This window comes from Patiria miniata, unplaced genomic scaffold, assembly GCF_015706575.1.
Source record: "Patiria miniata isolate m_02_andy unplaced genomic scaffold, ASM1570657v1 HiC_scaffold_23, whole genome shotgun sequence".
Taxonomy (NCBI): Eukaryota; Metazoa; Echinodermata; class Asteroidea; order Valvatida; family Asterinidae; genus Patiria; species Patiria miniata.
Genome location: NW_024037062.1, coordinates 6,910,701 through 6,937,749, shown reverse-complemented (window position 1 = coordinate 6,937,749; position 27,049 = coordinate 6,910,701). Strand labels below are relative to the sequence as shown.

Sequence of the window (27,049 nt, the reverse complement as noted above, 5' to 3'; positions counted from 1 at the left end):
TGTGTCAGAGAAACAAATGAACCACGCAGGTGTGCACAAGGGGGAGTATGGCTGAGTGGTTAGGGTTTGTGACTCATGATCAGAGGGTCAGGGGTTTGAATCCGGCTGCTAGACATATGTTCTGTCCTTGGGCAAGCCACTTTACCCCCACTTGCCTCTCTCCACCCAGGAGTGTAAATGGGTACCGGCATTAGCTGGGGAGTAACCTGCGATGGACTAGCATCCCATCCAGGGGGAGTAGAAATATTGTCGTTTCATGCTACTGTAACCAGAGATAAATGCTGTAACTCTTATGGATCGTACAGGAATGTGCATGAATATGCAGAGTTTTTTTGTTTTGAAAAAAGTTGTTCAAAGGTGACTTATAAATGTGATTACTTGTTCGTAGGATTTTTCAACTATAACGTGCCGCTTCGCTACCCGTCCACTGGGATCAGTGAGGACATTCTGAGGGATATCGGAGAGAAATTCAGCACTGTCCCTGAGGATTACAGTCTGCATGGAGGTACAAATAAAAGATGTCAAATTGTAGCCGTTTATTAAAGGCAGATCTTGCGAACTATGCCGCAGTACAATATTAGTTATCCCATGAGCGCGAGAGGAACATGAAATGCATGTACCGTAATTTTCGGAATATAAGCCGCGGCTTATACGTTGAATTTGCCCATGAAAATGTTAACTGCGGCTTATACACAGGGCGGCTTATACGCCGAGACTTGAAGAATAAAAAAAAGCACATTTCCATGTGTATTTAATGTACTGGTACAAGAAGAGATGTGTTGCTGAAATAATTATCAATTAAGAAAGTCATTAACAAACCGAAAGCACGTCCCACAAAAAGATACCGAGCGGTAAAAAGTACGGCTAGTGAAAGCTGTCCCTTGGACATCGACAACCGGCCGTAGGTCATGCTGCCTATGCTGCATGCGTGCTGCATGGATTCCCATGGACCACACCATTTGTGGTAATAAAGGGGTGCACTTTCTTGGGAACAATAATTACCAATATTTCCCCAGTTTAAAAAAAGGAAAAAGACAACTAATACTTTTTATGGAGTTTGAAACATATCTTTATTTGATAATCAGTTGTTCAACGTCACAATATAATTTTTTTTCTTGAACTGTATTCAAGAAATGATGTAAAACTCAAAACAGGGGTGAAACCACCCCTACGAAATTAATGGATTCGTCCATAAAAATCTCGGCATCGTGTTGACTGTCGTGTTTTCGAAGAAAGTTACGATCGAAACTTGAAGTTTTGACGTTACTACTCGTTAGTAATCACAACAATTTGATAAGTTTTGCTGTAAAAACGGACTTGTGTATCCTTTAGGACAAAACAACTCAGCGTCTGTTGCCACAAAGCAGGATTTGTAGCGCTCCACAACATGCGCTCCACACATGGTGGGTTGCATACTCTCTCAAGTGCTGGGGGAAAATAATGTCGGTCGCCGGCACAGGCTCACTGACGAGCCAGCCGGCAGCAATTCCCGTTTTTTATTTCTCATCATCAATTTCCATATTTGTTTGTAAGAGTAATCGACTGTAAATGAATTGACATAACATTTGTGGCCTTTTTATAGCTTTCGTAGTGCAAATGGAACTGGTTCAGAGCATTTTGATTAGAATTTGGAGGCCTTACAAAATTGAACCGTTGCGGGTGCGGCTTATACGCCGATGCGGCTTATACGCCGACTTCAAATCTTAATTTGCAGATTTTTGCGTGCTGCGGCTTATACGTCGCGCGGCTTATATTCCGAAAATTACGGTACTGCATCTGTGTCCCACGTGCAACGAGGCCGAAGGCCGAGCGATATGTGGGACTCAGACGCACCACATTTTTCGTATTCCACGAGCGCGAGTGGGATAATGAATTTATCTTCAAGTAAAGTTGGAATGAGTTCGCTTATTTTAGCGGTTATTTGCACATGAAGTTGGAATGGAGCTCGCATCTTGGAATAGCATGATACGCAGAGTGCGATATGGACCGTGCTACACGGGATCAGGTAGCACGGTTTGTTGCTCTGGATTGACCAATCAGGATGGAGGATTCTAGTTTACTTGAAGATAATATGGAAATGTATTCCCTGTAATTTAATGGTTATGCAACATTTGCTTTTGCTGTAATTTTCAGAAATGGATGGATTTGGGGGTTAGTATTTATAGCAAATACTGTTGCACTGACCTGTTTAAAGTTTTGTGTTCATAGATGCTGGAAAAACCGAGAATAAAGATGTTGTTCTTGTAGTCTGGTTCCCTGACCCTAAACGGAGCAATTTATTAACGTCGGGGGATTGTCGGGTCGGGGAACCAGACTAACAGTTAGGCTTGTATCCCTTCAACGATGTGTAACCAATTGCAAACAAAATGTGGGCTAACTAAATTTGGTGAAGCAGGGCCAGTATTTGCAAAGGGCTTTGAGATTGTTGATACGACGGAAAGCACTATATAAGCATTACAATTAAATTACTTTTTTTATGATACAAAATCCGTGAAAATGACAGCAAACCTGGTGCCATGATTTCACCGGATGCTTGAGACTAATATTCACCGTCATGTAAGGTATTTCATACTAATTTGAAGGTATTGTTTTTGATGTTTGCAAATGTTGTATATTACCTTTAAAGGGCCTTTGAATTATTTTTTTTAATGCAGTCCTTGAAAATGCACCTTTGTGTCCCTTTAACCTTATTTTCAATTTTCATTTTGCCATTTTCAAGGGTATTTTGGTGCCTTTTTGGTTATTATGCTAATGCGAATTTCCATATTCATTTGCAAAATTGTGACATCATATCAGGCAGAAACCTCAATGTTGCAATCATGCACAAAAAGTTATCAAAATTTTACATATTTTGCTGTCGTAAACTTTCTTTTCATTAGTGATTTGTCGTTGTGTCAGTTCATGGCAGTAAGCCAATGAGTAAACTTTTCTCACAAATATTTTCAATGAGCATTTTTTGGCATTAATGTGAACAGTGTCTCCCTGAAATGACATCACGACAACAGCGCCCTCAGTTGTCCGGAAAAGCATGACAATGTTTAAATGTTTAAAGAAGTGCACCTTTCAACATAATTAACCAAAAATGAATGTCAATTAGTTTTCATGCACTTAAAGGGAATATACATCATTTGCTTTTGCTGTAATTTTCAGAAATGGATGGAATTGGGGGGTTGGAAATATATAGCAAATATAGTTTCACTGACTTTTTTGAGGTTTTGGGTTCGAAAATGCTATAAAAACCAAGAAAAACAATCATTTTCCAGTAGTCTGGTTCCCTGAGTCTGGTTCCGGCCTGACTCCATATGAGAAGAAACAGAGCAGTTTACATACATTGGGGAATTGTAAGGTCAAGGAACCAGTCTATAGCTGGCTTGTACCCGTTCATAGGTGTGTAATCGATTGCAAACAAGTGCGATGGTCAATTGGGGCCAGTATTTGAAAAAAAGCCAGTTTTTTCTAACGCTGGTTGGCGACCAGCGTTGGAAATTGATACAAAAAATACAACTTTTCTTGAAAATGACAGTATACCAGGTGCCATGATTTTACAGGATGCTTTACACTGTCATTCACTAACTGTCCAGTAAGGTATTTCAAAATGATTTGGTAGTTTTATTTTTTGATGTTTGCAAATGTTGTATTTTCCCTTTAAGAGGATTAGAAAGTAGCACAAAATATGTTCCTTGGAAATATTCGCTTCATGAGCCCTTTAAACAGACTGTACTATTGTATACAGACTGTACTATTGTATATCTACTCGGTCAAACTGTCAAGGGGCTTGGTTCTTTAACTTTGACTCGTAGGACTGAAGCGGGTACTGCGTAGCCGCCTGGACATGGTGAACAATCGCTCCATTGACTGGGCCCTGGGAGAGGCTTTGGCCTTTGGCTCCTTGCTGAAGGAAGGCATCCATATCAGACTGAGTGGGCAAGATGTCGAGAGAGGAACATTCAGGTATTCAACAAGGATTCCATTCGATTAATTGTTTCGGTTATTCAGGTATCCCCAAAGGCAACTTCACGTATCAAACAAGCATTCTGAAAAGCTATTCATTTCAGATCAAAAGATTTTCCTGTCCTTGTCACATCTGATGATTTTATAATTCAAGCCTCACAGCAAAACCTTAGAAAAATCTACAAAACCTGTACAAACCTACATATTTATTTATTTTTTTTTTTTAAGTAACTACCAGTATGTAACCTGTGAAGTCTATTTTTTTTCACACCGAGTCTCGAGCACGTGCACACCACCGCTCTTTTCAGGGCGACATTAGGTTTGTGCGCATGTCCGTGCTTTAGCTCATACAAAACGCCCTCTTGGGACCGAATGTATCCAGTCTCGTTTTGCGTAAAAACAGCTCAACGGAGGACGTCTTTTCAATCACCTTTTTATATTACAAATAGGTTTTTGACATTAGAGATATGACAATAAATCAACAGAAAAAGGGCTATAATTTTTTATCAGATAGGACTGTAAACTTTTTGACAAGGCACTTGATGAAAAAACGACTCCGAACAATTACCTGTGCTTGCGACGTTTATAAATGTCTCAATCGGAACGAAAATAATGGTCACGTTTCGTGGGATTTTTTTGTCATCCTGGGAAGTTCGTTCCGATTCAAGTAAATTACCATTAGAAAGACTAAATAAAGGAGAATACCAATGTGGAAGACTTTTGAGAGCAAACCTTGTTGGAGCCACGTACGTAGCTATTAAATGCTTACACTAAGTGTAAACAAACGGCGCCATGTGTGCACAAATCCATATAGCATGCAGGCGCGGCACTACGTGTATATCCCCGTCCCTGTGAGATGTATACACGCGGGGCACGGGCCAATCACGCGTCGGCATGGTTGTTTGAATTGCAAACCCCGAGATCTGTGTTATATTGTGCAGTTGAGTGGGAAAACCACACTCCTGGTTCAGTAAACCCACCAGGGAATCCCCCCATTTGCAGCAGAGTTGAGGGGTTTGCTCTTTTGAAATCGCGGTTAATACAAAATTTAAAGTCTAACTGATGTTTTCATGGCAGGCTTAATGCTAGCTGAATTTACTTGATTGCAGAAAAAAATGCTTTCTTTTTGACCCTTTTTACCGCTTGTTGCTGGCTTTCGTTCAGTGAAAGAGGTCTTCGTTTTTGTGTATTTCGCGAAAATAACTACATCGCATTGAAGAGGTACATGTATTCGAAGTAGATGCTAAGGTAGTTTTTAACCTACGTGTACTTTGGGACAAATCTGTTGGCTTCAATACATATTTCGTGCATTTATGAGCAGTTTTTTTGTAAGGCCGTTCTTAGGCCAAAAAAAAAAAGTCTCCGGTTTCTGGTATGCGCGCGCATCACCGTAGCCATGCGCGTCGGCAAAATGAACAAGTTTTTTTTTCAATACAAGATGATGTCTCAAAACCGCCAAACTCGCTGGTTTGACTGGAATCCTGCTGCTGCACAATTTTAACGTGTTTTTAGATGGGGTTATGATCAACAATAAGCTTTATGTGGCCTCTCTGGACTCCCATATATTTGCACTAAGTTTAGTCGGGCACCATTTGCAGTCATCAGCCGACATTTGAAGCCAAAAAAAAAAAAAAAACAGGTTAAAAAAAACAAAAAAAGCCGCATCGCCGCACCACTTTTGGGGCAAGCTCCATACCAGAAACCGGAGACTTTTTTGGGGGGGGCCTTAGCGACTTGTTTTTTATGAACGAGCTCATGAATATTGATTTTACAGCACAGCCTGGAGAAACTGGCGCATGCGCATAAACCTCATGTCGCGCTGTGAGCCTCTGGAGCAGCGGTGACACACGACACGCAAGTGCCATATCACGTCTCTAACCAGAAATTTTGGAAAGTCGTTTATCCATGTGTAGAGATCCATGATTTCACCACCCCAAGCCCCCCAAAAATCAGGATTAATTCAGTGGATCGTTTGTTTCTCGCCTTGCCCATTGATTCATTACTTTGTGTTATTTTTGTTTGTTATCTTTCATTGTAGTCATCGCCACCACATTCTGCATGACCAGAACATTGACAAGAAATACCTGATACCTCTGAACAACCTGTATCCAGACCAAGCCCACTACACCGTCTGCAACAGCTCCCTCTCAGAATTTGCTGTCTTGGGTAAGTACACGCATTGTAAGTTATCCCACAAATGCAAGTGGTGGAACACGAAATAATGTAGTGGATCTGTGTCCTCTATGGGCTCCGTGCACAAGTACCCCATCAACCGCCAGAAAAGGAGAGTTGGGGGTGACCTGGACTGGTTCCCGATCCATCCACTGCGTATTTCGAATGTATCCAAAGTTATTGGAGGCGGGGATTAGTCTTGGAGGCTATCGCAAGTTGAATTCAAACGCATTCGCGCGCTGACGACGTCTGACGCCCATGCAAAGAGGTGTGGCTATAGCTTTTGCACGTTCAGGACGTCGTGCGTACTTCGCACGCGAACCAGTACAGTACGTGCACGCTGTGTGTCACGTCTACAGAGCTCTCAAAAGAGGTTAAAACAGGCCCTCTTTTGTTGGCGCGCGGAGCCCATTGACTCCGCGCGCAAACAAGGGAGGATGCTTTTTACTGCGTTCGAGAGCCCAGTTGATGGACACACCGAGTGTGTGTATTGGTTCGCGCGCGTACTTATCCCCACTCGCGCGGACTTATCCCCACTCCCTCATGATTTGGAAGGCACATTTGGCAACGTCCACAATGGAGTTTGATTTTCATCTTCAGGGTGTGACTTTAGCGGTAGCCCGCTAGCCTAATGCTAGTCAAAACAGCGGCGGGCTAGTCAAACTATTCCTCAAGTAGCCCGGCTGGCGAGTCAAAAATTATTGGGCTACGACAAAGATGAAAGGGCAGGAAGAAATAAATCATTAAATTCAGAAAGCAAACCTGTATCAATTTGTGTCTTATTTTATTAAGGGAATAAATGTGTGCTCCGGAGGTTTTTATCACTCGTTTAATACCGCTTAGAGTCTGGGTGCTGATAATTACCCGAGCCGGAGGCAAGGGTAATTATCAGCACCCAGACTCTAAGCGGTATTAAACAGAGTGATAAATACCGACCGAGCACATATTTATTCCCATTCATAAATACCTTATCCGTAAAAAAATATCAAATAATTTGTTCAAAAAATCCCGATTTTGTTCAACAAGTTCACTTCATGCTTTTTGAAACATCCCTCTAGCAAAATAATGGAGTGTTCAGCTGGCGAGTAAGATATAAACAACCCTTTTATGGAGATTGACGCGCGCGTAGCATGTTCTGCGCGATGTCACGCAGAACGCACCTGGGGCGTTGCATTTTGAATTTAGAACTATAAAATTCTGTCTCGCTTGTAGTGTTGCGCATGCCTACGTGAGGATTGTGAACGTTCAACCAATGAAACGGTAAGAGGCACTGGATTTTTAGGAGTCCACATTTTATTGTGACACTGGAAAAGTGTTTAAGACCAGCTAGCCATGTCTTTATCATCCGTTTAAGACCGGCCACGTGACGGGCTCTCGACCAATAGGAATAGCTAAACTGTCTGAGGTATTTATGAATAACTGTTTAAAACAGATCTGTTTATTAAAAACAATGACAAGATTGCCTCAGGATACACGTTTTACATGTATGCACATCGTCGTTTATGAGACACGCTATAAAAGAAAAAGCATGTGGGCTAGTGAAAATGCCCGCTGGCTAGTTAAGAGTCTGTTTCGATAGCTCGGCTGGCTAGTGGAAAAAAAGTTAAGGTTGAACCCTGGGAGACTCTTTCACTCTTGGCTCATAGGTTTCAGCTAGGCTTTTTTAATTCCTTTTTGTCGTGCACTCACAGCTCACAGGTCTGAGCTTGGTTTTTCCATGACCAACCCTTACTCCCCCGTGATCTTGGAGGCACAATTCAAAGGCATTGATTTTCATATCGTTTTTCACTCTTCACTCACAGGTTTTGAGCTGGGCTTTTCAGTGACCAACCCCCACTCCCTCCTAATCTGGGAAGAACAGTTCAATTGCATTGATTTTCGTATCGTTTTTCACTCTTTGCTCACAGGTTTTGAGCTGGGCTTTTCCATGACCAACCCCCACTCCCTCGTGATCTGGGAGGCACAGTTTGGGGACTTCCACAACACGGCGCAGTGCATCATCGACCAGTTCATATCCAGTGGCCAGGCCAAGTGGTGTCGGCAGAGTGGTATTGTTATGCTGCTGCCTCATGGATACGAGGGCATGGTAGGATACAAAAGCCCTTCCCCAACCCTCCCATTCACTCCCCCCCCCCCTCCCCCCCCAACCCTTCATCACTTTTAATTGTTATCTCCCTGGCTTTCAATCCAGACGGGGATATTGTGATCGCATATATTCCTTCTGTGTGTCCGTGTGTGTGTTCTCCAGTTCACTGTAAGTTCAGTCATCAATCTCAACCAAACTTGAAAGGTGGTCTGTGAAGAGAAGGCCCATGTCAAAAAAATCCTTTCCTATATGGATATTTACGAGGTCTCTGGAGAGATACTAATGACTCCTTACTAATTGTCCTTACCATAAACTACCTGTACATGTATACCAGCTGGCAGGATGCCGGGGGATCGCGCGAGTGTTACTTGCAGCATTTTTGCTGGTCGCAGAGGGCCAGCATACTGTCCTCTTCGCACCTATCTCACCAGCCTCGAATCCATGGGCGCGTGTGCATTCCTTCATTGAGCCCTGGCCATGTAGAATACGTAAACAACACTGACTGGCTATTGAGAGCATACTGCTTGCGTATTTTGAAGACTGCACGCCCTATATGCACTGGTGCATTATCTCCTGCTCGTCACGTCACGTACGAACATTTTTTTCAAGACTGCGCGTAGCCTGTACGATATGGAATCTGGAAGCCTTGTTTTTTCGCCAAAAAAACCTGTATTTAGTGTTGTTAAGGGAAGACGGAGGTACACACATTTAATTGACCTATCGCTGTTTGCGAATTAGCCACTCCCCTTAGACAACCCTATGGAACTTTTGTGCGCTGAGTTTTGTTTGTCTCAGATTTTGCGCGTTCCGAGTTCATTTGTACAAGTAATTGGACAAATCTTTGCTCCATATGGCGACGTCGAAATCTCATCTTTGAAAGGATTGATTCTACAAAAAAACAAACTTCAAAATGGAAAGCACTGCATCGGCATTAAACGCATTGTCTACAGTCCTAATTTAAATGTGCCAAATGGTGGGATATTTATTATTACACAATTCCAGGGGTTCATATTGCGCAAGGCTTGGTTGGGAACCAACATGGCGCAACATGATCGTACCCATGGGGAACGAGGTTGCTATCCCACTGACTGACTGACTCAGTGACTCGCTGTCACGTGTGAATTGGGCGTATGAATAAAGCCTCACCTTGGCCCAGTAATGTGACTCAAATGACAAATGGGAGACTTTTGAGACGTTGTTTTTCAGTTGTTTACGTCATGTTTCAGCCAAAGCGTGCATGCTCAATATGACACAAACAATGGAAAAAGACCTGTATGTTTCCTGCCACCAACGTCTCAAAAGTCTTCCATTGGTCTGGGACCAGGGGCCGATTTCACAAAATGCTAAGGCGCGCCTTGGAAAGGGTAACGCGTCTTAAGTAGCGACTCGTCCTAGGATCGATTTCAGCAAACTTAAGATGTGTTCAACATGTCCTAACCTCCTTATCTCGTCTTAACTTGAGCTTGGTCTGAGGGTCGTCTGATCTCATTTACCCTAACCCTCAAACAGTTCATTTGGGGTAAAGTACCACATACTACAAAGTACCACAAAAATTGCATGTGCAGCTACCAAATACTAGAAAATACTATGAGTGCTGTACCCACTTACATGTATATGCTGAAGTACTGCATACTACAGTTTACTACTAGTTGTATTTTGTACAATTTTTGCATGCGTTAATTTTTGTATATCATCTGGAAATCATTGCCGTTAAAGACAAGAGTCTGCCTAGAGTTATAGTTTCGAGGAAGAAAACCGCTGTAGAAACAGATTTGAAAAGTTTTAATAAAAATAGCTCATTTACCAATTTTAATTATACGCCAACACCTAGTCGACTTTCAAAAATAGAGTGATGAAACAGGGAGCAAGAATGACTGTATTGTATCTTGTGTAGAACCACCTTCACCTTGCATGTGGAATTTATTGAGTAGAGTCATTTTCCTGACGAAAGTTCGTGTTCCAAGCACGCGCGGGGAAGTTGGTTTTGCGCGTTTCTTTTCAACGACAGTTTCGTCAAGCGGTAAAAACAAACATGAAACAGCCATCAAATTGGAAGTTTTGATACGTCTTGCTTAAGATCGATTTAGTGAATTTGGTCTTAGGATGCGTCTTAGCCAATATCGATCTTAGAGCGGGACCTTGTCTTGATTCCTATTAAAGATGAATCGCAAGATAAGACGAGTTTCGTGAAATCGGCCGCAGCTTTGCTAGGCGCGTACACTCTTGTTTTACTATACTCTTGAGGACAATGCTTTGTGTTTCCCTTTGTCCCTGTAATATAACAATCTCCCATAGACTAAGCACACAACCGTACAATCGAGGACCGTTTTGAACAAAAGACCCAACGCCCGAGGACTGAAAGGATCTGTTGTTCTCCCTTTGTGTGTCAGTCCTCGGGGTTATGTAGAACACGTATGCCTATTATTGTTTTCTGACTCTCGAGTGTGCGGTATGCCAAATTTCAGTGTTGTATTCGAGATCAATCACAAGTCATACAGGCCCAACTCATCTAATGAGCTATTCAAATGTCTCACATATTTTTCCCTTTCTCCGCACAGGGACCAGAGCATTCGAGTGCCCGCATTGAACGCTTCCTGCAGATGAGCAACGACGACTCTGATGTCGTACCCGTGAGAAAGCATATCCCCCGAAAAAACAACAACAATTTTTTATAATCAAATTTCCTTTCTGACCCATTTGGGTTCAAAATCCTGACAGTGACATGACTGTAACTTGTAAAAAGAAGGAAATATTTAAAGTAAAATGTGACTTTATTCCTTCTCTGCAAAATGTAGACAAGTTTGCAATCTGATAAGCCAGTTTCAAATCGTACATGTATGTGACCTGTTTTGTCAAATTCCAGAGCTTCTGTGCTGAGTGAGAAATTAAGATATAACCAAAAGAAAGAAAAAAAACGATAAGGGGGTGATTTTTTTTCTATTCATTGTTTAGGAAATGTTTATTCCTAAATATGCTTAAAATATGGTACAGTTACAGTTTTGGAATGTAATTTTGTCTCTGAAGGTCTTTGGATGATTAGTCGAGACACACTTGTTCAAAAAATTATCTCTTGGCTATCGGTACGAAAAACTCACTGAAACCACCTGTGCTAATGGTGCTAATAGTATAATTTTGCCAAGGATTGTCAATTTTCAAATTGTATGAAGGGAAGGATCTGTATTAAAAAAAAAAAATTAAAACTATTTTTGCCCAGCTGCAGAGAAGAGTCTTTTTTTTTGATGGAACACATGACATAAAATCCACGACTGTTGAACATTTTGAACAAAATCCTCTATCTCATATGGGTCATTCTATCATTTTGGGGTCCACTTTTTCCCCCTGTCCTGGTTACATCTGACATCTATGATTTAGTAATTTTGATGCATTCCTTAATGCAGTCGACCGCCAAGAGTGATTACGAACAGCAAACTACAGGGCGAATAAAAGAAAAGTGGAACCCAACCCCCAGAAATATATTCCATATTTAAAAAAATATGTAGCACCAAACAAAATAATGACTGGAAAGCCAATTTCATAAGCTACTTATAGATGCAAAACATTACTGAAATTGCTCAACCCCTTCAAATAATGTCACCATTAAAATACAATGGCCCTAAAATCTGTTTCGTCCAAAAACAGCAATTTATTGTGTATTCTGACTGTTTGGAACAACAAAGAAAATGACACAGAATATTTGTTTCAAGGACTGTCAAATACTGCAGTACACAATATCTTTATTAACAACCCTACTTAGGCAAACAATATGATTTATAAAATCCACTTTTTTTAAAAGACGGGCCTTCGAAAGGACTTGGTTAACTTTTAAACTGAGGTTTTAACGGTGATGTTTGAAGACCATTGTGACGATGATTCTTGAAATCACTTTTTTAGACGAAAGAGGTTCTAGGGTCATTGTGTTTAAAGTGGTGATATTCTTTGAACGGATTGAGTAATTTCAGTATTCTAAAAGTAGCTTATGAAATTGGCTTTCCAGTCATTATATTGGTGCTACATATTTTTTTAAATATGAAATATAATTTTGGGGGTTTGGATTCCGCTTTTTTTTACTCACCCTGTACCTACCCAACAAACAAAACATTGTTTGAAGTTATTCTTAATAATTGAATGACAAAGTACCGAGGTAACAGGCACAGGAAACATGTCTCACTTTGGACCCTTGTTATGCAAGACCTAGATAACACTTCACCTACATTGCCAAGAACTGTACTCGACATTTCATGTAGATACATCTCATCCAGTTTATAATAGCCCAGTTGCATTTGACTGTAATGGTGATTTGTCATGCACGTAGGCTCTGAATGAGGACTTTGTGGTGAACCAGCTGTACGACTGCAATTGGCAGATTGCCAACTGCACCACGCCCGCCAACATGTTCCACATTCTGCGCAGGCAGATCATGTTGCCGTTTAGGAAACCGGTGAGTTGGCATATTGGCTTCGCGCATGAACAGCAGGTGGCGCTTCGCGACAACTCCTGTGTATTTTTTTTTGCAGACACACTGAATTTCATTTGTTAGCCTGGCAGTGCTATGGTATAGATGAATCTTAGCATGTTATCAATGTGCACACACCCACTCTTGTTTTACTATACTTCTGAGGACAATGTTTTGTGTTTCCCTTTGTCCCTGTAATATAACACTCTCCCATAGACTAAGCACACAAACCTACTACAGAGGACCGTTTTGAACAAAAACCCAACTCCCGAAGACTGAAAAGATCTGTTGTTCTCCCTTTGTGTGTCTGTCCTCGGCGGTTATGTAGAACAAGTACAGGCATGTTTACTTCGCCATACGTAATGTGGACATTCCTTTGTTTTTATGTAGTTAAGAAAAACCTGTGGAAAAAAACCTCATTTTACCCACACTGTGAAAACTCTTTCAACTCATTTTTTTTCCTATGATTCCCTTTAGTGTTTCTCTTCATTTTTCCACTGATAAACCTAACCCAAAAATGCCTCTAAAACCGTTTTCTAGAGAGGTGGAAACACTTTGGGACATGGGCAAGTCCACACATCGTATTTGAAAATGAGTTTATGTGGACATCTTTTGTTCGGAAGTCCACACAGTGAATGTAATGCTTGTACATGAGGCCCCCTTCAGTGGCAAAAGCATTGGGCACGCTATTGTACAAAGCTACTGCCCCATGATGGATCATCTGAACAATAGCTAGCATTATGCTTTCGCCATTGAAGGGGGCCTTCGTGATAGAATTGACAGCGTGCTCGGGTTGGTTCATAGCATTACCCCGTAACACCAATAAATGGGCTAAATCCGGCCCATTGTGTAGACCAGATGCACGAAAACACTTCCAGTGAATAGCCATTGTGAATCAATTGAATAAGAGTTTGTGCGCTCTGCGACCAGCTGTACAAAGTTACCTTGTCTTGTTTCAAAATTTCTGTTGTGCGAAGGGGTAAAACCATGATAAAATTTACATCTTTTTGACGCAAATTCCATGTTATATAATGTTTAATTGGGGTCCCCACTGCTACATTAGACTCAAACCAGCCAGCTGACCCCGGCAAGCTCGGTGGTCGAGTGGTTAGACATCCCCACTAGTAAGCAGGAGATCGTGGGTTGGAGTCGTGGCCGAGTAAGATTGTGATTTTTTTCTAGCAAGCCCACGGACACCACTGAGTATAGAATGTTTATAAATATGACAGCGAAGCACATTCCATCTATAAATAAGGTAAGAGGCCGGACCTGTGTTAACAGGGAACGGAGTGCCCATCTCTCTCTCTTTAACGATTGGGCCAGACTCATATGCTGATGTGGGGGGGGGGGATCGCCACACCTCCTCCACAGCGAGTCTGTTACCTTCCCAGCATTGAATAATGCCGGTACCCATTTAACACCTGGGTTGAGAGGAGTAATTGAGGTACAGTGCCTTACTCAAGGGCACTATGCGCATGGCCACGGCAGGGCTCGAACCCACAACCTCATGATCATAAATCCTGTGTTCCATCGCTAGACCACATGTGCCATCTTATAAAATTGTTTCATATTTTGCTCTGCTTTTCTTGTTAGCTCATCATCTTTACACCCAAGAGCCTTCTGCGCCATCCAGACGCTAAGTCGTCCTTTGATGAAATGGTTGAAGGTTTGTTCATCACTGCTTGATGGGGAATTTAGATTGGTTCCTTTTGGGAAAGGAAGTTGTGGGGAAATGTTGCTAAAAATAGAACTAATATTTTCATGATTGGTATAAACGTAATACACAAGCTAGCCTTAGCGGTGAACAGCTGCGTAATGGTCAAAGCAGTCTGTTACTTTACAATTGCTTTACTACTGTACAGGGTGAGTAAAAAAACACGAAACCCACATGTTGGGACCATTGTTTTAGTGAAGTTCTGCTTGTCCCACTTTCAAAATCTAGGATATGAAAGCTCAATTCATAAGCTTGGTTTCAGTACAAGAATCATGCGAATCACTCGCATACTTTTCAAGTTACGGAATTTTTAAACGCAACCACCGTTCTGTCCACGGATCACAAAAACGGAAGTGTTCTTTCAGCATGCCCAAAACAAATCACATAGGGATGTGTGTGAATGTTTTTTGTTTTGCTACAAGAACGCACGCCTTTTTCGTAATCTGTGGACAGAACTTTAAAACGGTGGTTGTGTCTAAAATTGCGTAACTTAAAAAGTATATGAGCGATTTGACCGATTCTTGTACTAAAAGAAAGCTTATGAATGGGGCTTTCATATTCTAGATTTTGAAAGTGCTACATGGAGAACTTCACTAAAACAATAGCCCCGACATTTGAGTTTCAGGTTTTTTTTACTAACCCTTGTATTAGTTATCCTACAGGAATATTAATGTTATAAACAATTCTTTACTAGTACTCATGACAAAGTACTCGCTCTCATACTCGTTCTGATGGCAAAATACTCGTACTCATACTCACGGAAATGTACTGGACCACAACACTGGGCGATCTTTGAATGCCTGTTGTTTTTGTCTCAGGAACAATGTTCAAGCGCGTTATCCCGGAGGATGGCGCGGCCTCCCAGAATGCTGCCAACGTCCGCAAGCTGGTGCTGTGCTCGGGCAAGGTGTACTACGATCTGGTGAAGGAGAGGGAAAAGCATGGGCTCAATGCTGACATTGCCATCAGCAGACTGGAACAGGTAGGCAGTGTACTCGGGATGGATCGCAAGTACATCACGATTCCCGTCACAAGCGATAGAGCGTGCAAGTCTTGCTGCATGCCATGAATCCTCTTTCAACAAAACACCCAAGCTGGCTGGTTATATTCGGGTTTTTGATCAAGACTGAACCAGGGACACAAAATAAATGCGAACAAATCGACCGTTGCACACGTTGTAGATCCTATGCACTGTGCCCGGATGTACCTGACTCCCGTAAAATCTTGCAGATTTTTGAGACAAACTTGCACACACTACAACTTATATTGTCAGTAACAATATCAAAGGAATGCCCTTGTCGCAATTCATTTTGATAGCTTGTGAATGGACTTCAGACTGGATGACTTGTGTTTGACTTGTGATTGACTTGTGATTGAGTTTTGATTGACTTGTGTTTGACTTGTGATTGACTTGTGATTGACTTGTAAGTGACTTGTGATTGACTTGTGATTGAGTAGTGATTGACTTGTAATTGACTTGTGATTGACTAGTGATTGACTTGTGATTGACTTGTGATTGACTTGTGATTGACTTGTGATGGACTTGTGATTGACTTGTATTTGTGATTGACTTGTGATTGACTTGTGATTGACTTGTGATTGACTTGTAATTGACTTGTGATTGACTTGTGATTGACTTGTGATTGACTTGTGATTGACTTGTGATTGACTTGTGATTGACTTGTGATTGACTTGTAATTGACTTGTGATTGACTTGTGATTGACTTGTGATTGACTTGTGATTGACTTGTGATTGACTTGTAATTGACTTGTAATTGACTTGTGATTGACTTGTGATTGACTTGTGATTGACTTGTGATTGACTTGTGATTGACTTGTGATTGACTTGTGATTGACTTGTGATTGACTTGAAATTGACTTGAAATTGACTTATGATTGACCTGTGATTGACTTGTGATTGACTTGTGATTGACTTGTGATTGACTTATGATGGTTTTATGACACGTAGGTTGGGGACTTCCCCATCATAACCAGGCCATACAATTCAAATTTTGTGCACACATATTCCCCAAATGTTTAAAGGGCGTTAGGAACATCTGCAGTTACCCTACCAAAATGTCTACCAATTTAATGAGAAAGTCCATGCTCAAAGATAGGACTGGTACCAAATACCCTTTGAAATTATTCCGCCTGATATGGTATCATTTGGAAGAAAACAGTACCGGTAGTTGATGGTGTGCCCGCGAGCACCGTTATTTTTACGTGCGTTAGCAACAAAATCCAGTCATGAGACCCAAACAATAAGCCATTTACCCTTTGCGAGTTAAATTTAAATAACATCTGACTTGCTCACAATATGCTTGGCACATAAGTTTGAATTCTCCTGACCACATTTAAGACAATGATGCTGTATCGCATGATTCGGGGTAAGCTCTTGCATAGGTACCTAAGAGACACTCAGCATCAGTACATTGCTCACAATGGATGAGAATGACACAAAGACACCAGACCATGCCGGAGCTGGGGGCTGCTTGCATAAGGCTTGCTCCGAATCACGTGATATAGCAACTGAGTCTTTGGTCTGACGAATTCAAAGCTAAAATGTGCCAAGCATTTGAGCAAGTCAGTGAACCAGATGTTATTCATATTTAATTTTCAAATGGCTAATTGTGCATACATTTTTTTGTGTTCTCAAACTGTATAGTATCCATTGAGCTGAAACTAACAAGTTAGTTGTTATGCACCCTTAAACTTTGAGCATTTTTGTTGCTTCAAGCAAAAACAAAAAAAACAAAACAATGTTCCTATGTACCGTTTTAAGGGGAAGTGCCTCTTGTTCAAATTTCAGTTAAAATGCTGTGTTTCAACAATTAACCCCTCCTTCCATGGCATTTTTTCCCTCCAGATTTCCCCATTCCCATATGATCTGATCATCGAGGAGATGAATAAATATCCTAACGCTGAGATCCAGTGGTCCCAGGAGGAACACAAGAACATGGGAGCCTGGCACTACGTCCAGGCACGCATCCACACCGCGGGCAACTGGAAACGACGCTGCACGTGAGTAGTTCAATCCAATGGCGGCGGGGAATTGACTCAACTATTAAGTCTGGCATTAGATGGATCCAATAGGCCTCACTAGCTCTGCGTGTATCTCTCACGTGCATCTCGTGACCCTTGTGCGTGCGTGTCATGCACAAGGTCAGACATGTTGCATATCTGGTCAGACAACACCCTCCTAGTCTTGTACACTTCACAACAGTTACACCTCTATGTTCCAACACCCCTATGTTCAGACACCCCTATTTTCTGACAACCCTAAGTTCCGACTACACATAATCCTATACCTAACCCCAACCCTAACCAGGAATACACAATTTTATATGCGGGTTGTCGGAACTTAAGGGTGTCGGAACATAGAGCAGTCACCCTTCAAGACCCTTCAAATTTTGCAAAACTACACTTTGAGTTAGCAGGGATGTGATCTCCGGTTTTCCCTGGAAATCTGTTTTTTGGGGCCTCAAAAGTCAACCCACGTGAATCATGTGAATCCGTTGAGAAAATGAGGGGAGGGGGGGGGGGGGTTAGAATGTACTAATAAATTAATGCCGAAATGTACTTACTCTGTAATTTGCGATGTACATGTACATGTATGTATTGTATTCGGCCGGACGTGAGTTTACTTGTCTTTAGTACCAGACTACATGTAAGTATTTTCTTCAATGGCATTTGCACCTCATGTGTAGAGATTCATGTACATGTGCTTTTTGCATTCCCTCGCATGCAATTGTCATTGCTTGAGAACGAGGTTTAAGCAGACTGGAGACAGGATCCCAGCTTTGTGCATGAACAAAGCCACTTGGCTACGGCCTGAAATAACACACGAGTATATGGGAAGTGGCTGCAGCCATGTCAATAGGCTCGTGTGTATTGCAAGCCGTAGCGGTCCCCCCGTCAAAATAAATTTCGTTGAAATTAGCTGGAGGAATATGTGACTGTTGACGAACGTAAAATACAATTGAACCAGTGGCTTTGGTAGCCATCGATTGCGGGAAAGGTGATGTGTACTGGTATTTACTGTAATGACGACATCAATTGCAGACAAAAACCAGAGAAAGTCGATTGTACTGAGTTAAATTTCATTTGTATTGCGTATGTATTATCCTTGTTTAATGAAAATGCATGGTTCTCAACTTTGAGTACAGAAAAAACTTGATAAGAACAACAGTACATTTTAACAAATGAAGGAAAATTCTTAAAATTAAAACAACAAATTCTGCTCAAAAATTTCATAGGAAACTGCCCAGTAATCACCTCAGATTGCACCACAAAGCATCTAGAATCCAAAATTTTTCGGGGCCCTTAAGCGGGCCCAAACCCAACGCTGTAATGGCCTCGTGCTTCACGCTCGCCGGAGTTTGCACTTCATGCTTAAAATTTGCAGGGTTTTTTGTCACAGACCAATCACATCCCTGAATTAGTGATGTGCATGGGGTGAGGTTGACGAGGCCAAACAGACCTGAGACATTTTATAAACCGAATCTGAACCGAAACCGAACTGGACTACCCAACCTGACCCGACAACAATTCAAATTAAAACCAACCTGAACTGACCCGAAACCGAAGCGACCTGAAAAAACACCCCTAAATATCTGGCTTCAGCAAATGTGTCTGCTTTTTCAGCTTGACCTGACCCGCATTGCGTAAAAAAAGTTAGCTTTCAGTAACTGAATCATGCCATGCGGCACTAAACAATGTGACCAACTGGTGGGCCTACATGTTGTAGACCGATCGAGACAGACCGCAAACCATTTTCAGTCGCACCACGCGCAGTGACTCTAAATACTGCACAATGTGAATTTCCTTCCTGTTTTATTTTCTTTCGGGTTTTTCCAAAATGGCTTAACCGACCCGACCCGACCCGAAAATCGCAAACGCAAAACTGAAACCGACCCTACCCGACTAACATGATGGACAAACTGACCCGACCAGAAGTTGGTTTTGGGTCGGGTCAGTTTCGGTTTTGGGTCGGGTTTGTACATTACTTTGCACTCCTTTGGGTTAGTGTTTCCCCTGGCTAATGAAATGAGCAAGGTGGTAAAAATTTTAACTGATGATTGAAATAAAATTGACACAGTTTGCGAACTCAAAAGGATGCTGCCCTTACAAAAATGCGAGATGATTCCATTTACACATCAAAATTGTGAGTTCTTGATACATAGAGGTCAAGGAAAACGCTCATAAATTACACAAAATGAAAATTTGTCGATTAGTATTTCCTTTATTGCAAGTCTTCACAGCGAGGTGGTGATATTGGCAAAAATTAAGCGAGGTGGTCACTGAAAGTAGCGAGGTGGGCCGCCTTACATTTGAATGGGTAGGGGAAACACTGCTTTGGGGTAATCTTCTGTGGAGTATGACTTAGACTTCAAATCAAGGCACAGTATTTTTATGTGGTTAAGCCCAGGGCAAGCAGACACATTCAGTCATTCTTGACTGTTTTTTGTTTTTGGGACACCTACACGTAATTACCAGTCCTAAATGAAACTTGGATAACTTGACCACTGAACCATGGCATTCCACACTGTCATACAGCGAAACAGACATTTACATCCACACACAACGGGCATCCCACTCAAACACAATGCCCAGCAGACAACAACCTCACCCCCAGTGCTTACTTTATTTCCAACCTGGTTTCCAATAGTAAACCCTGGATAGGAAACTTTCTTCCTGTATCCGGATTGGATACCACAATTGGCTAGTAATGGATTTTTATCGTGTACTTGGTGCTATATATTCACAACGTGCAGTACGTGTTTTCGCGATCATTCGTCCACGCCTTCTCGAAAATACTAATTTCCTTTCCAATTTGCTCATATTAATATGAAAATCGTGTTTTCGTAACTCACGCCGTGCTCGCGCTGTTACGAATTGACTCTGTTTTTACCCCAGACACCGCATACAAAAACAAACGCTAATGTGTAACGCATATCCAGGCACCAGACTGTTCCTCATTTGCATACGTGTGCAAAAATCTTGCACATGCAAATGATCCAATACCAGGGTGAGAGAGCAGGTAGTGGTGGGTGCGTACTGCTCGACACCCTGGGGACGAGGTTGCTGCAGACAACTTATCAGAATCCACTAACACAAGCACCAGTCACCACTCTTCCCCTTCACACTCCTGATCCTAGCACAGCCTACTCAAGGAGCAGCATCTCCAACTCTCTTCAGTCTCCTGACGATGACTAGAGCAGGCTAGGCAAAACGTTGAGACCAAACTTATTTCACTCGGCCTCAGTGAAGATAATTGCGAGAAGTCCCACCGCCTTCCAATGTACTTAGCGAAAGTAGATAATAAGCAGGACAAGTCCTTTAAAGCAGGACACTTCTTATCAGAACTAAATCTACTGAGTGACAGTAGTTTTTTACCACATGGTGGTACTGCAGACCCAAACTATATTTGCAGTTTATTTCCAACTTCTTTCCAGTCTTCTCATTTTAGGTGACAGTTTGTTACTTTTGTCACTGCTTTTTATAATGAAAATTATTTTGGTCTTTGTTAGATATGCCGGTCGGGCAGCCTCTGCAGCTACAGCAACTGGCAACAAGTACACTCACGTCAGTGAACTGGATAATCTACTCGGTGAGGCTATGAAGCTGGAGTAAACCAGTTCCATCCAGTTTGCTCATCGTCAGCCCCGGAGGAATCTCATTGTAATTGAGGGCGTTGTAGTTCTTATTGGCTGAATGATGTGTTATAATGTAATCCAGTTTTGAAATCCAGTTTTGAAAACTAGAAATCCAGATTTGGCTTGGTTTAACTTGGAAAGTTCAGCATAGGGGAGAGAATATAGGTCTTACATTTATGCTTCTTAAAAATCATTTTTTTTAAATACACCATGTTTTTTTTGTGTTTGCTGAAAGTGACCACTTCCAGTTTTGTTTCTTACTGCATGTTTTGTTCTTCACGACAGAAATCAAATTCATTTCAAAATTTTTCAATCTCGCTTACATGTGCTTCATGAAAATTATCTTTGGGAGAAAAACAAAACAAATCAGGGATCTTTCTAGTCTTGTTTGAAGACAGGATTTGTAGTTTATTCCATTTATACAGCCGGTCCATGACAAGGCGAGAGGTGACAAGATGAATCGAAACCAGTCTTGGCAATATTGGCAGCGCTAACCAGGAAATTCCGAGTACACCTCACACGCACTGTATTCAAGCTAATGCATGCTTTCCTCGGTAGCGCTGCCAATATTGCCAAGGCTGGATTTGATTCATCTTATTAATGCTACAAACCTCCACCCCCGCGGCATCTTTACCGCGTTTGTCACGGGACTGGCTGCAAAATAGGGGAATAAAAACTCAAGTCCAGTCTTGGAGTAAGACTACTACTAGTATCTTTCATGTCTTTGGGAATAATTCTTTGATGGTTTTAATTCTTAGTGTGGACTTTAAAATTACCCTGTATCATCACTACTCATGCACAATGCGTTGGTTATAAAAAAAATTAAGGACATTTGAATGGGCTGTTTTCATTTAGTTTAATATTCAGGAAGTGAGATTTTCTTTCAAAATCATCTTTAAGTTGAATTTCCTTGACTGATAGAAGTATCCAATAGTGCACCGAATTTGAAGTTAAAATGTTGTGGTGATATGGGCATGTATTTATTCTGACTGTCGTCTTCATGTGTATTGTGTATTTTCTTTTCAGCTTGGAATGTTTCACTTTTGAAGCAATCTTTTTGGTGATGGTGTTTCTTTAGATTTGTTGCTTATCTTCTGTCATGTCTGTAGTTGAGGATGATTTGTTTCACACTCAGATATATGGGATATTATTTCTCCATGTTAAGAAATGCTGCCTTGTTAGAATGGGGGGGGGGGGTGGACAGTTTTCACATTGGCTTATCTAGCTCCCAGACCCATGTTCTTGAAACTCAATGGTTCTTGAGTTGGGAGTGCTGAATGGTATATGTTCTCATCGGATGACGTCAGCCCGCCCCACCTATAGCTGCTTCCGACTACAAAATATTCAAACCATTGCGCTACAACTTAAACATTTATCGATTTTAAGAAAATGTTGAATTCCTTTGCAAGAACCTCCATTTTGTCATCCATAGCATTTCATGCATTACTTTTAATTTTTACTTATGGTTTAGTTATTCACAAAAATACTTTTTTGACTGAAATGTGAAGTGCCTTTGTTGTCAATTATGACAGGATTTTGTAGGCCTAGTTGTTTTGTGGTTCTGTTTTGCTGGTCAAATCTCCATTTCAAAATGTTGCATTTGTTTTGTTCTGAAATTCAATGTTATCCAAGTTTGTCCGACTGAGGATTGGCTGGGAATCTGGCATTGTTGAAGTTGAGTAACTTAAATGCAGATGCCAACATTTGTTTGTTTCGTTTAGTGCATCCTGGCTGAACATGCAACTGGATGGCTAGGATTGATAAATTCAAGCATGTTACATCATCATTCAAATAATGGTACAATCAATGGTGCAATTTTAGGACGAAAAAAAACCACACTAATTATTATTTGTTTTCGGTAATGAAACCAAGGATTCCTCAAAAGCGCCATTGGCACTGTAGCTCGCAAGCCTAAAGAAAGCTGTTGTGAGAAGACAAAAGACTAGAAGACATTACAGTTTTAGAGGTGGGAGGAAAACCCCAGAAGAATATTCTGGGAAAAACCCACGGAATCAGGTAGGGACTGAACACCCAATCCAGGAATCGAACCCGGGTCACAGCGGTGGAAGGCGAGGACAGAACCATTGCGCCAACCTGTTTCAGGTATAAATGATACAGTACCTTGTAGGAACACACGTTAAACGTCTGACAAAGTGAACGTCTCGAAAGCTACAGATGGGTAACAGCAATTCTTGTGTTCGCCTCTTTCAAAATGGCAAAGTCTTAATATCGCAGTGCAGTGGCACAATAATATTGAGCATTGTTCTTGTAGTTCTGCAAGATATTTTGGATTTGCAATACATCAATGTTAATTAGCCGCAGAAACAATGTACGATGTGTACATGTACATGTCAATTTAAGAACAGTAATACGCAAAACGAAAGTCGTTTCTTACTATTGTAATAGTTATTTCATGATCATAAACCACAACAAGACTTCCGGGGGAATGGAGTACTTATACCAAACGCTGTAAGGAATCTGTTGATCAAAATGCCATGTCTTTGAATTTGGAGCAGAAAGGGAAACACTCGATGATTATACCTGTATATAGAAAAATGAGCACTTTGATTTTAATCATGGCTGAAAATGTGTCAACTTTAGGATAATGCATGTGCCTAATAAACACTGCCACTGGTTGGCGGGTATAAAGAGAAATACTTTCGGTGCGCATGCGCGCATTTGCACGTGACACTTACAGAGCTTCCACTTATTTACGTGTAGTCAATCGAATGGACTGTTGTATCATTCAGGAATTTTAAACGTGTGCGTTAGCAAAAACCAAATCAGTAGTTGTGCATTTTGTCACGGGCAACCAGTCCATCAAGCCCCACCCATTGTGCACGTGGGCTGCTCCAGTCACTCGCGTCACACACTAATCATGGCTGTGATTGGTCAAAACATCATAGGAGGGCGGGGCTAAGTGGATTGGTCCAGTTGCTGCGTTTAGTTGAAATATAACTGGATGGGTTTTGAAGTACATGCCGCATTGATTACGAGTGTGAGAGTGTATTTTTGCAAAAGAAAAGAAAATTGACGTGATTTTACAAGTAGTGTCTTAATATTTGTATGTGTAAATAATGAGAAAAGATACATAAAAATGTGCCAGAATTGAGCCGTTTTAAAACGGAAGTTGTAACACGAAATGCATGTATAACTAACTTGTAGTTCCGTATACAACTTTTAATAGTTTAGCGTAACGTGTCCACGATTCCAAAGAATTGTACTATTTAAAGTACGTCACCTATATAATGTTAATAACTTTGATTTTAAGAACATAATTCGATAACACTGCACGAACATTAATGAAGAATGAAAGACTGTTCGTTTGAAATGTAACACAGAAGAGGCCATTTCAAACAGATATATCAATAACCAGTCAACGTTAAGGCAATTGAAAAAATAACGGTGAAGAGCGAAATTGAAAATAATTTGGCTCGTAGTATTTGCAAACTGGATAGATTAAAGTTTGCCCTGGAACAATATTGAAAGGGCAACCGCATGCATTCAACAAAATAAAGAATGCTTTCATGTGCTGGACTGTGACCACAAATTAAAATGTTGGGATTCATTTTCACCGTTTGTTCAACACTAGTCATATTCAGCCTGCGAGTGTATCAACGATGGCTTTTGTGATCGTTGTTCATGTATTATGATGCAACAATAGGGGGAAATATGTTATAAAGTACATTGTCACGACAGTCGTTTTGAGTGCTGCGTCTTTAATAGACATGAAAGACTGTGACATAATGACGTCCCGATTTTTTCCTGTGCGCTTTCTTACGGGCGCTCGTTGGCTTTCGTCCCCATGGCAGCTTTATGCAAGCGCACATGTTCATGTAAAAGCGTGACGTCATTATTTTTCAGGCCCATTGGGCACATCTTTAACAGTAAACATGTGGATTTTTGAACTAAGGTGCATTTATTTGTTCCCGCTCATAGTCGTGTTTGATGATATCAGAGATTAGATTGCCTAGTCATGAAAAAGCAATGATTGAGGTATTTTTCATGCACTGATTCGTTTTGCTTCAGAACTGATTTGAAGAGTGAAATAAAGAATATGTAGAAAAACAACAAACACAAATTTGGAATTTCTTTTGTTAAATATTTCCTTGTTACGTTTTTATTTATTTAATATAGGTTTTCTCGGTCAATTTCGGCAAATGAGCAGCCAATTTAATTTTCGTGCGTTCGAATTGAAGCTATTTTGCCTCTCCAGTTGTTACTGCGTTTCAAATTCAGAATTCGGCCATTCAATTTCGTTTTGAGGCATTCAAATTCCTTTAGCACTGTGTTCAATTTAGCATATCGTCATTCTTTTTCGTGACACACAATCATCATTCAATTTAGCAAAGCTGGTTCGACTGGAGATTTTACTGATTTAATTTTTTTCAATTTCGTAAAGAGGCAATCAATTTCGCTTAAAGAGAATTCAAATAAGTACGACTAAAGAAAAACGAATAAACAGATAAACTGTACTAGGCAACTGTTTCGTATCTTCACTTTAATTCAGGCAAACCTTGTTTTCTTTATTTATGCTTCCAGTAGACTTTACATGGGGCCAATGAGGTTTTTTCTTCTTCTTTGTTTTCTTCTTCATTTTTTTTTTTTTGGGGGGGGGGGATCTTTATTGGTTAACTGACCAAGACCTAATTTTGTATTGTGTTTGAATGGGGTGTTTCTTTATGTTTTTCCTGGTTTTTTATTGTTTATGTTGTTTCTTCCTCAACCATCAATCTGTTGCCGTGCCAGACATCTTGGCATATATGTTTGGGTATGGTTGTACCACTGCATGCACTTCACTTGGGTGATGACATCAACGCTCTGGATGGCTGCTTGTTGAAGGAGATCGCACCTCCACTGCTGCATGTTCATTCTGCTTGCTGGGCAGCCTGTCTGTCTCCGACACGTTGTTGCCACTCAGGTAACCCAAGGATGCGTTTAACTGCAGCCTTGAATGCAGAGTGTGCCATCTACGTGCTGTTCAGGAATGGGGAGTAGGGAGGGAGGCGCTTCAGCTGGATCATTGGGTTGGCACCTTCATGGAGTTGGGCTCGCACGTGAGGCCTCGCATTGTCGTATATGAGGTAAATGGGTTCGTCGTCTGGGAAAACTGCATCACACTCTTGAATTGTGTCTGCAAGAAACTCCTCGAATCTCTCTCGCGTCACAGTTTCGAATGCGATTCGGTGGTGCACCAAGCCTACTTCACTAGAGACAGCGAAGGTGACATTGCAATTTATCCCTCGTTGTCTGTCGACGACTCGTCTTGCAGCGATCCCTCGTGGAGCTCTACCCTGGGAGCGTCGAGTCCAGACGTTATAACCTGTCTCGTCAATGAAGACTAGATGCGCCAGAACACCATGCTGCAGGAACCACTCACCATACTGGACGCGTTGATCAAGAACTTCAGGGGAATTTCTTGCATCAGGGACGTCCTCCACTAGTTTCAGTGTAATTATCATCCCATCCAAGGCCCTGGCTATGGTGGCAGTAGAAACCTGGGGCTTCTCTGGCAGATGCTCACTCAAACTAGCCTTCATTTGTTGACGTGGCAAGACGGGATTAGCGTCAAGGATGCCTTGCAGATGGTTTCGCATGTCATCATCCATCTTGCTGTGGGTTGCTCCTCCTCTTGCCAGCGTCTCTCGCCTTCCAGTCCTCAAATATGTTGCAACAATTGATCTGGCTGTGGACTTGTTGATCAAGTTCAAATTGACCGCAAGCTGAAGGTAGTCTTGCTCGTTTCCCTCGAAGGCCTCAATCAACCTTTCTCGATCTACCTGGGCCACTCTAGCGTAGCGACCACGAGCTGCCATTTCTAGAAATATGCGTGTAAAACTGTAGCGAAAGCTCGTCTTCGAAGTACATCGGCAAAGTGACTCAAGTGCCAAAAAGTGAACCGTATTTATGCCTTCAACATTCTTAAGGAAACAAAAATTTAACAAAGCGTTTTTTAGATTGCACAAATTCCAGAAATGACTGCCCAAAAATGAATTTGAATGACTAAACACACGCCT

The 27,049-nt window shown here is 41.4% G+C and overlaps 1 protein-coding gene across 2 annotated transcripts in view; it reads left to right on the top strand.

Annotated features, from left to right (window-relative positions):
* The window catches only part of LOC119731274 (2-oxoglutarate dehydrogenase, mitochondrial-like), a 75,837-nt gene extending 50,724 nt beyond the window's left edge, over positions 1 to 25,113 (top strand). For both annotated transcript variants that reach the window (XM_038204405.1, XM_038204406.1), the window contains exons 13-22: positions 389 to 505; positions 3,801 to 3,951; positions 5,990 to 6,117; positions 8,031 to 8,209; positions 10,768 to 10,839; positions 12,522 to 12,647; positions 14,256 to 14,328; positions 15,195 to 15,358; positions 17,243 to 17,397; positions 20,907 to 25,113. In XM_038204405.1, the coding sequence (XP_038060333.1) occupies positions 389 to 505; positions 3,801 to 3,951; positions 5,990 to 6,117; positions 8,031 to 8,209; positions 10,768 to 10,839; positions 12,522 to 12,647; positions 14,256 to 14,328; positions 15,195 to 15,358; positions 17,243 to 17,397; positions 20,907 to 21,009 (1,268 nt within the window). In that variant the 3' untranslated portion in view covers positions 21,010 to 25,113. The remainder of the gene's footprint in view (positions 1 to 388; positions 506 to 3,800; positions 3,952 to 5,989; positions 6,118 to 8,030; positions 8,210 to 10,767; positions 10,840 to 12,521; positions 12,648 to 14,255; positions 14,329 to 15,194; positions 15,359 to 17,242; positions 17,398 to 20,906) is intronic.
* The last annotated feature ends 1,936 nt before the right edge of the window (positions 25,114 to 27,049 follow it).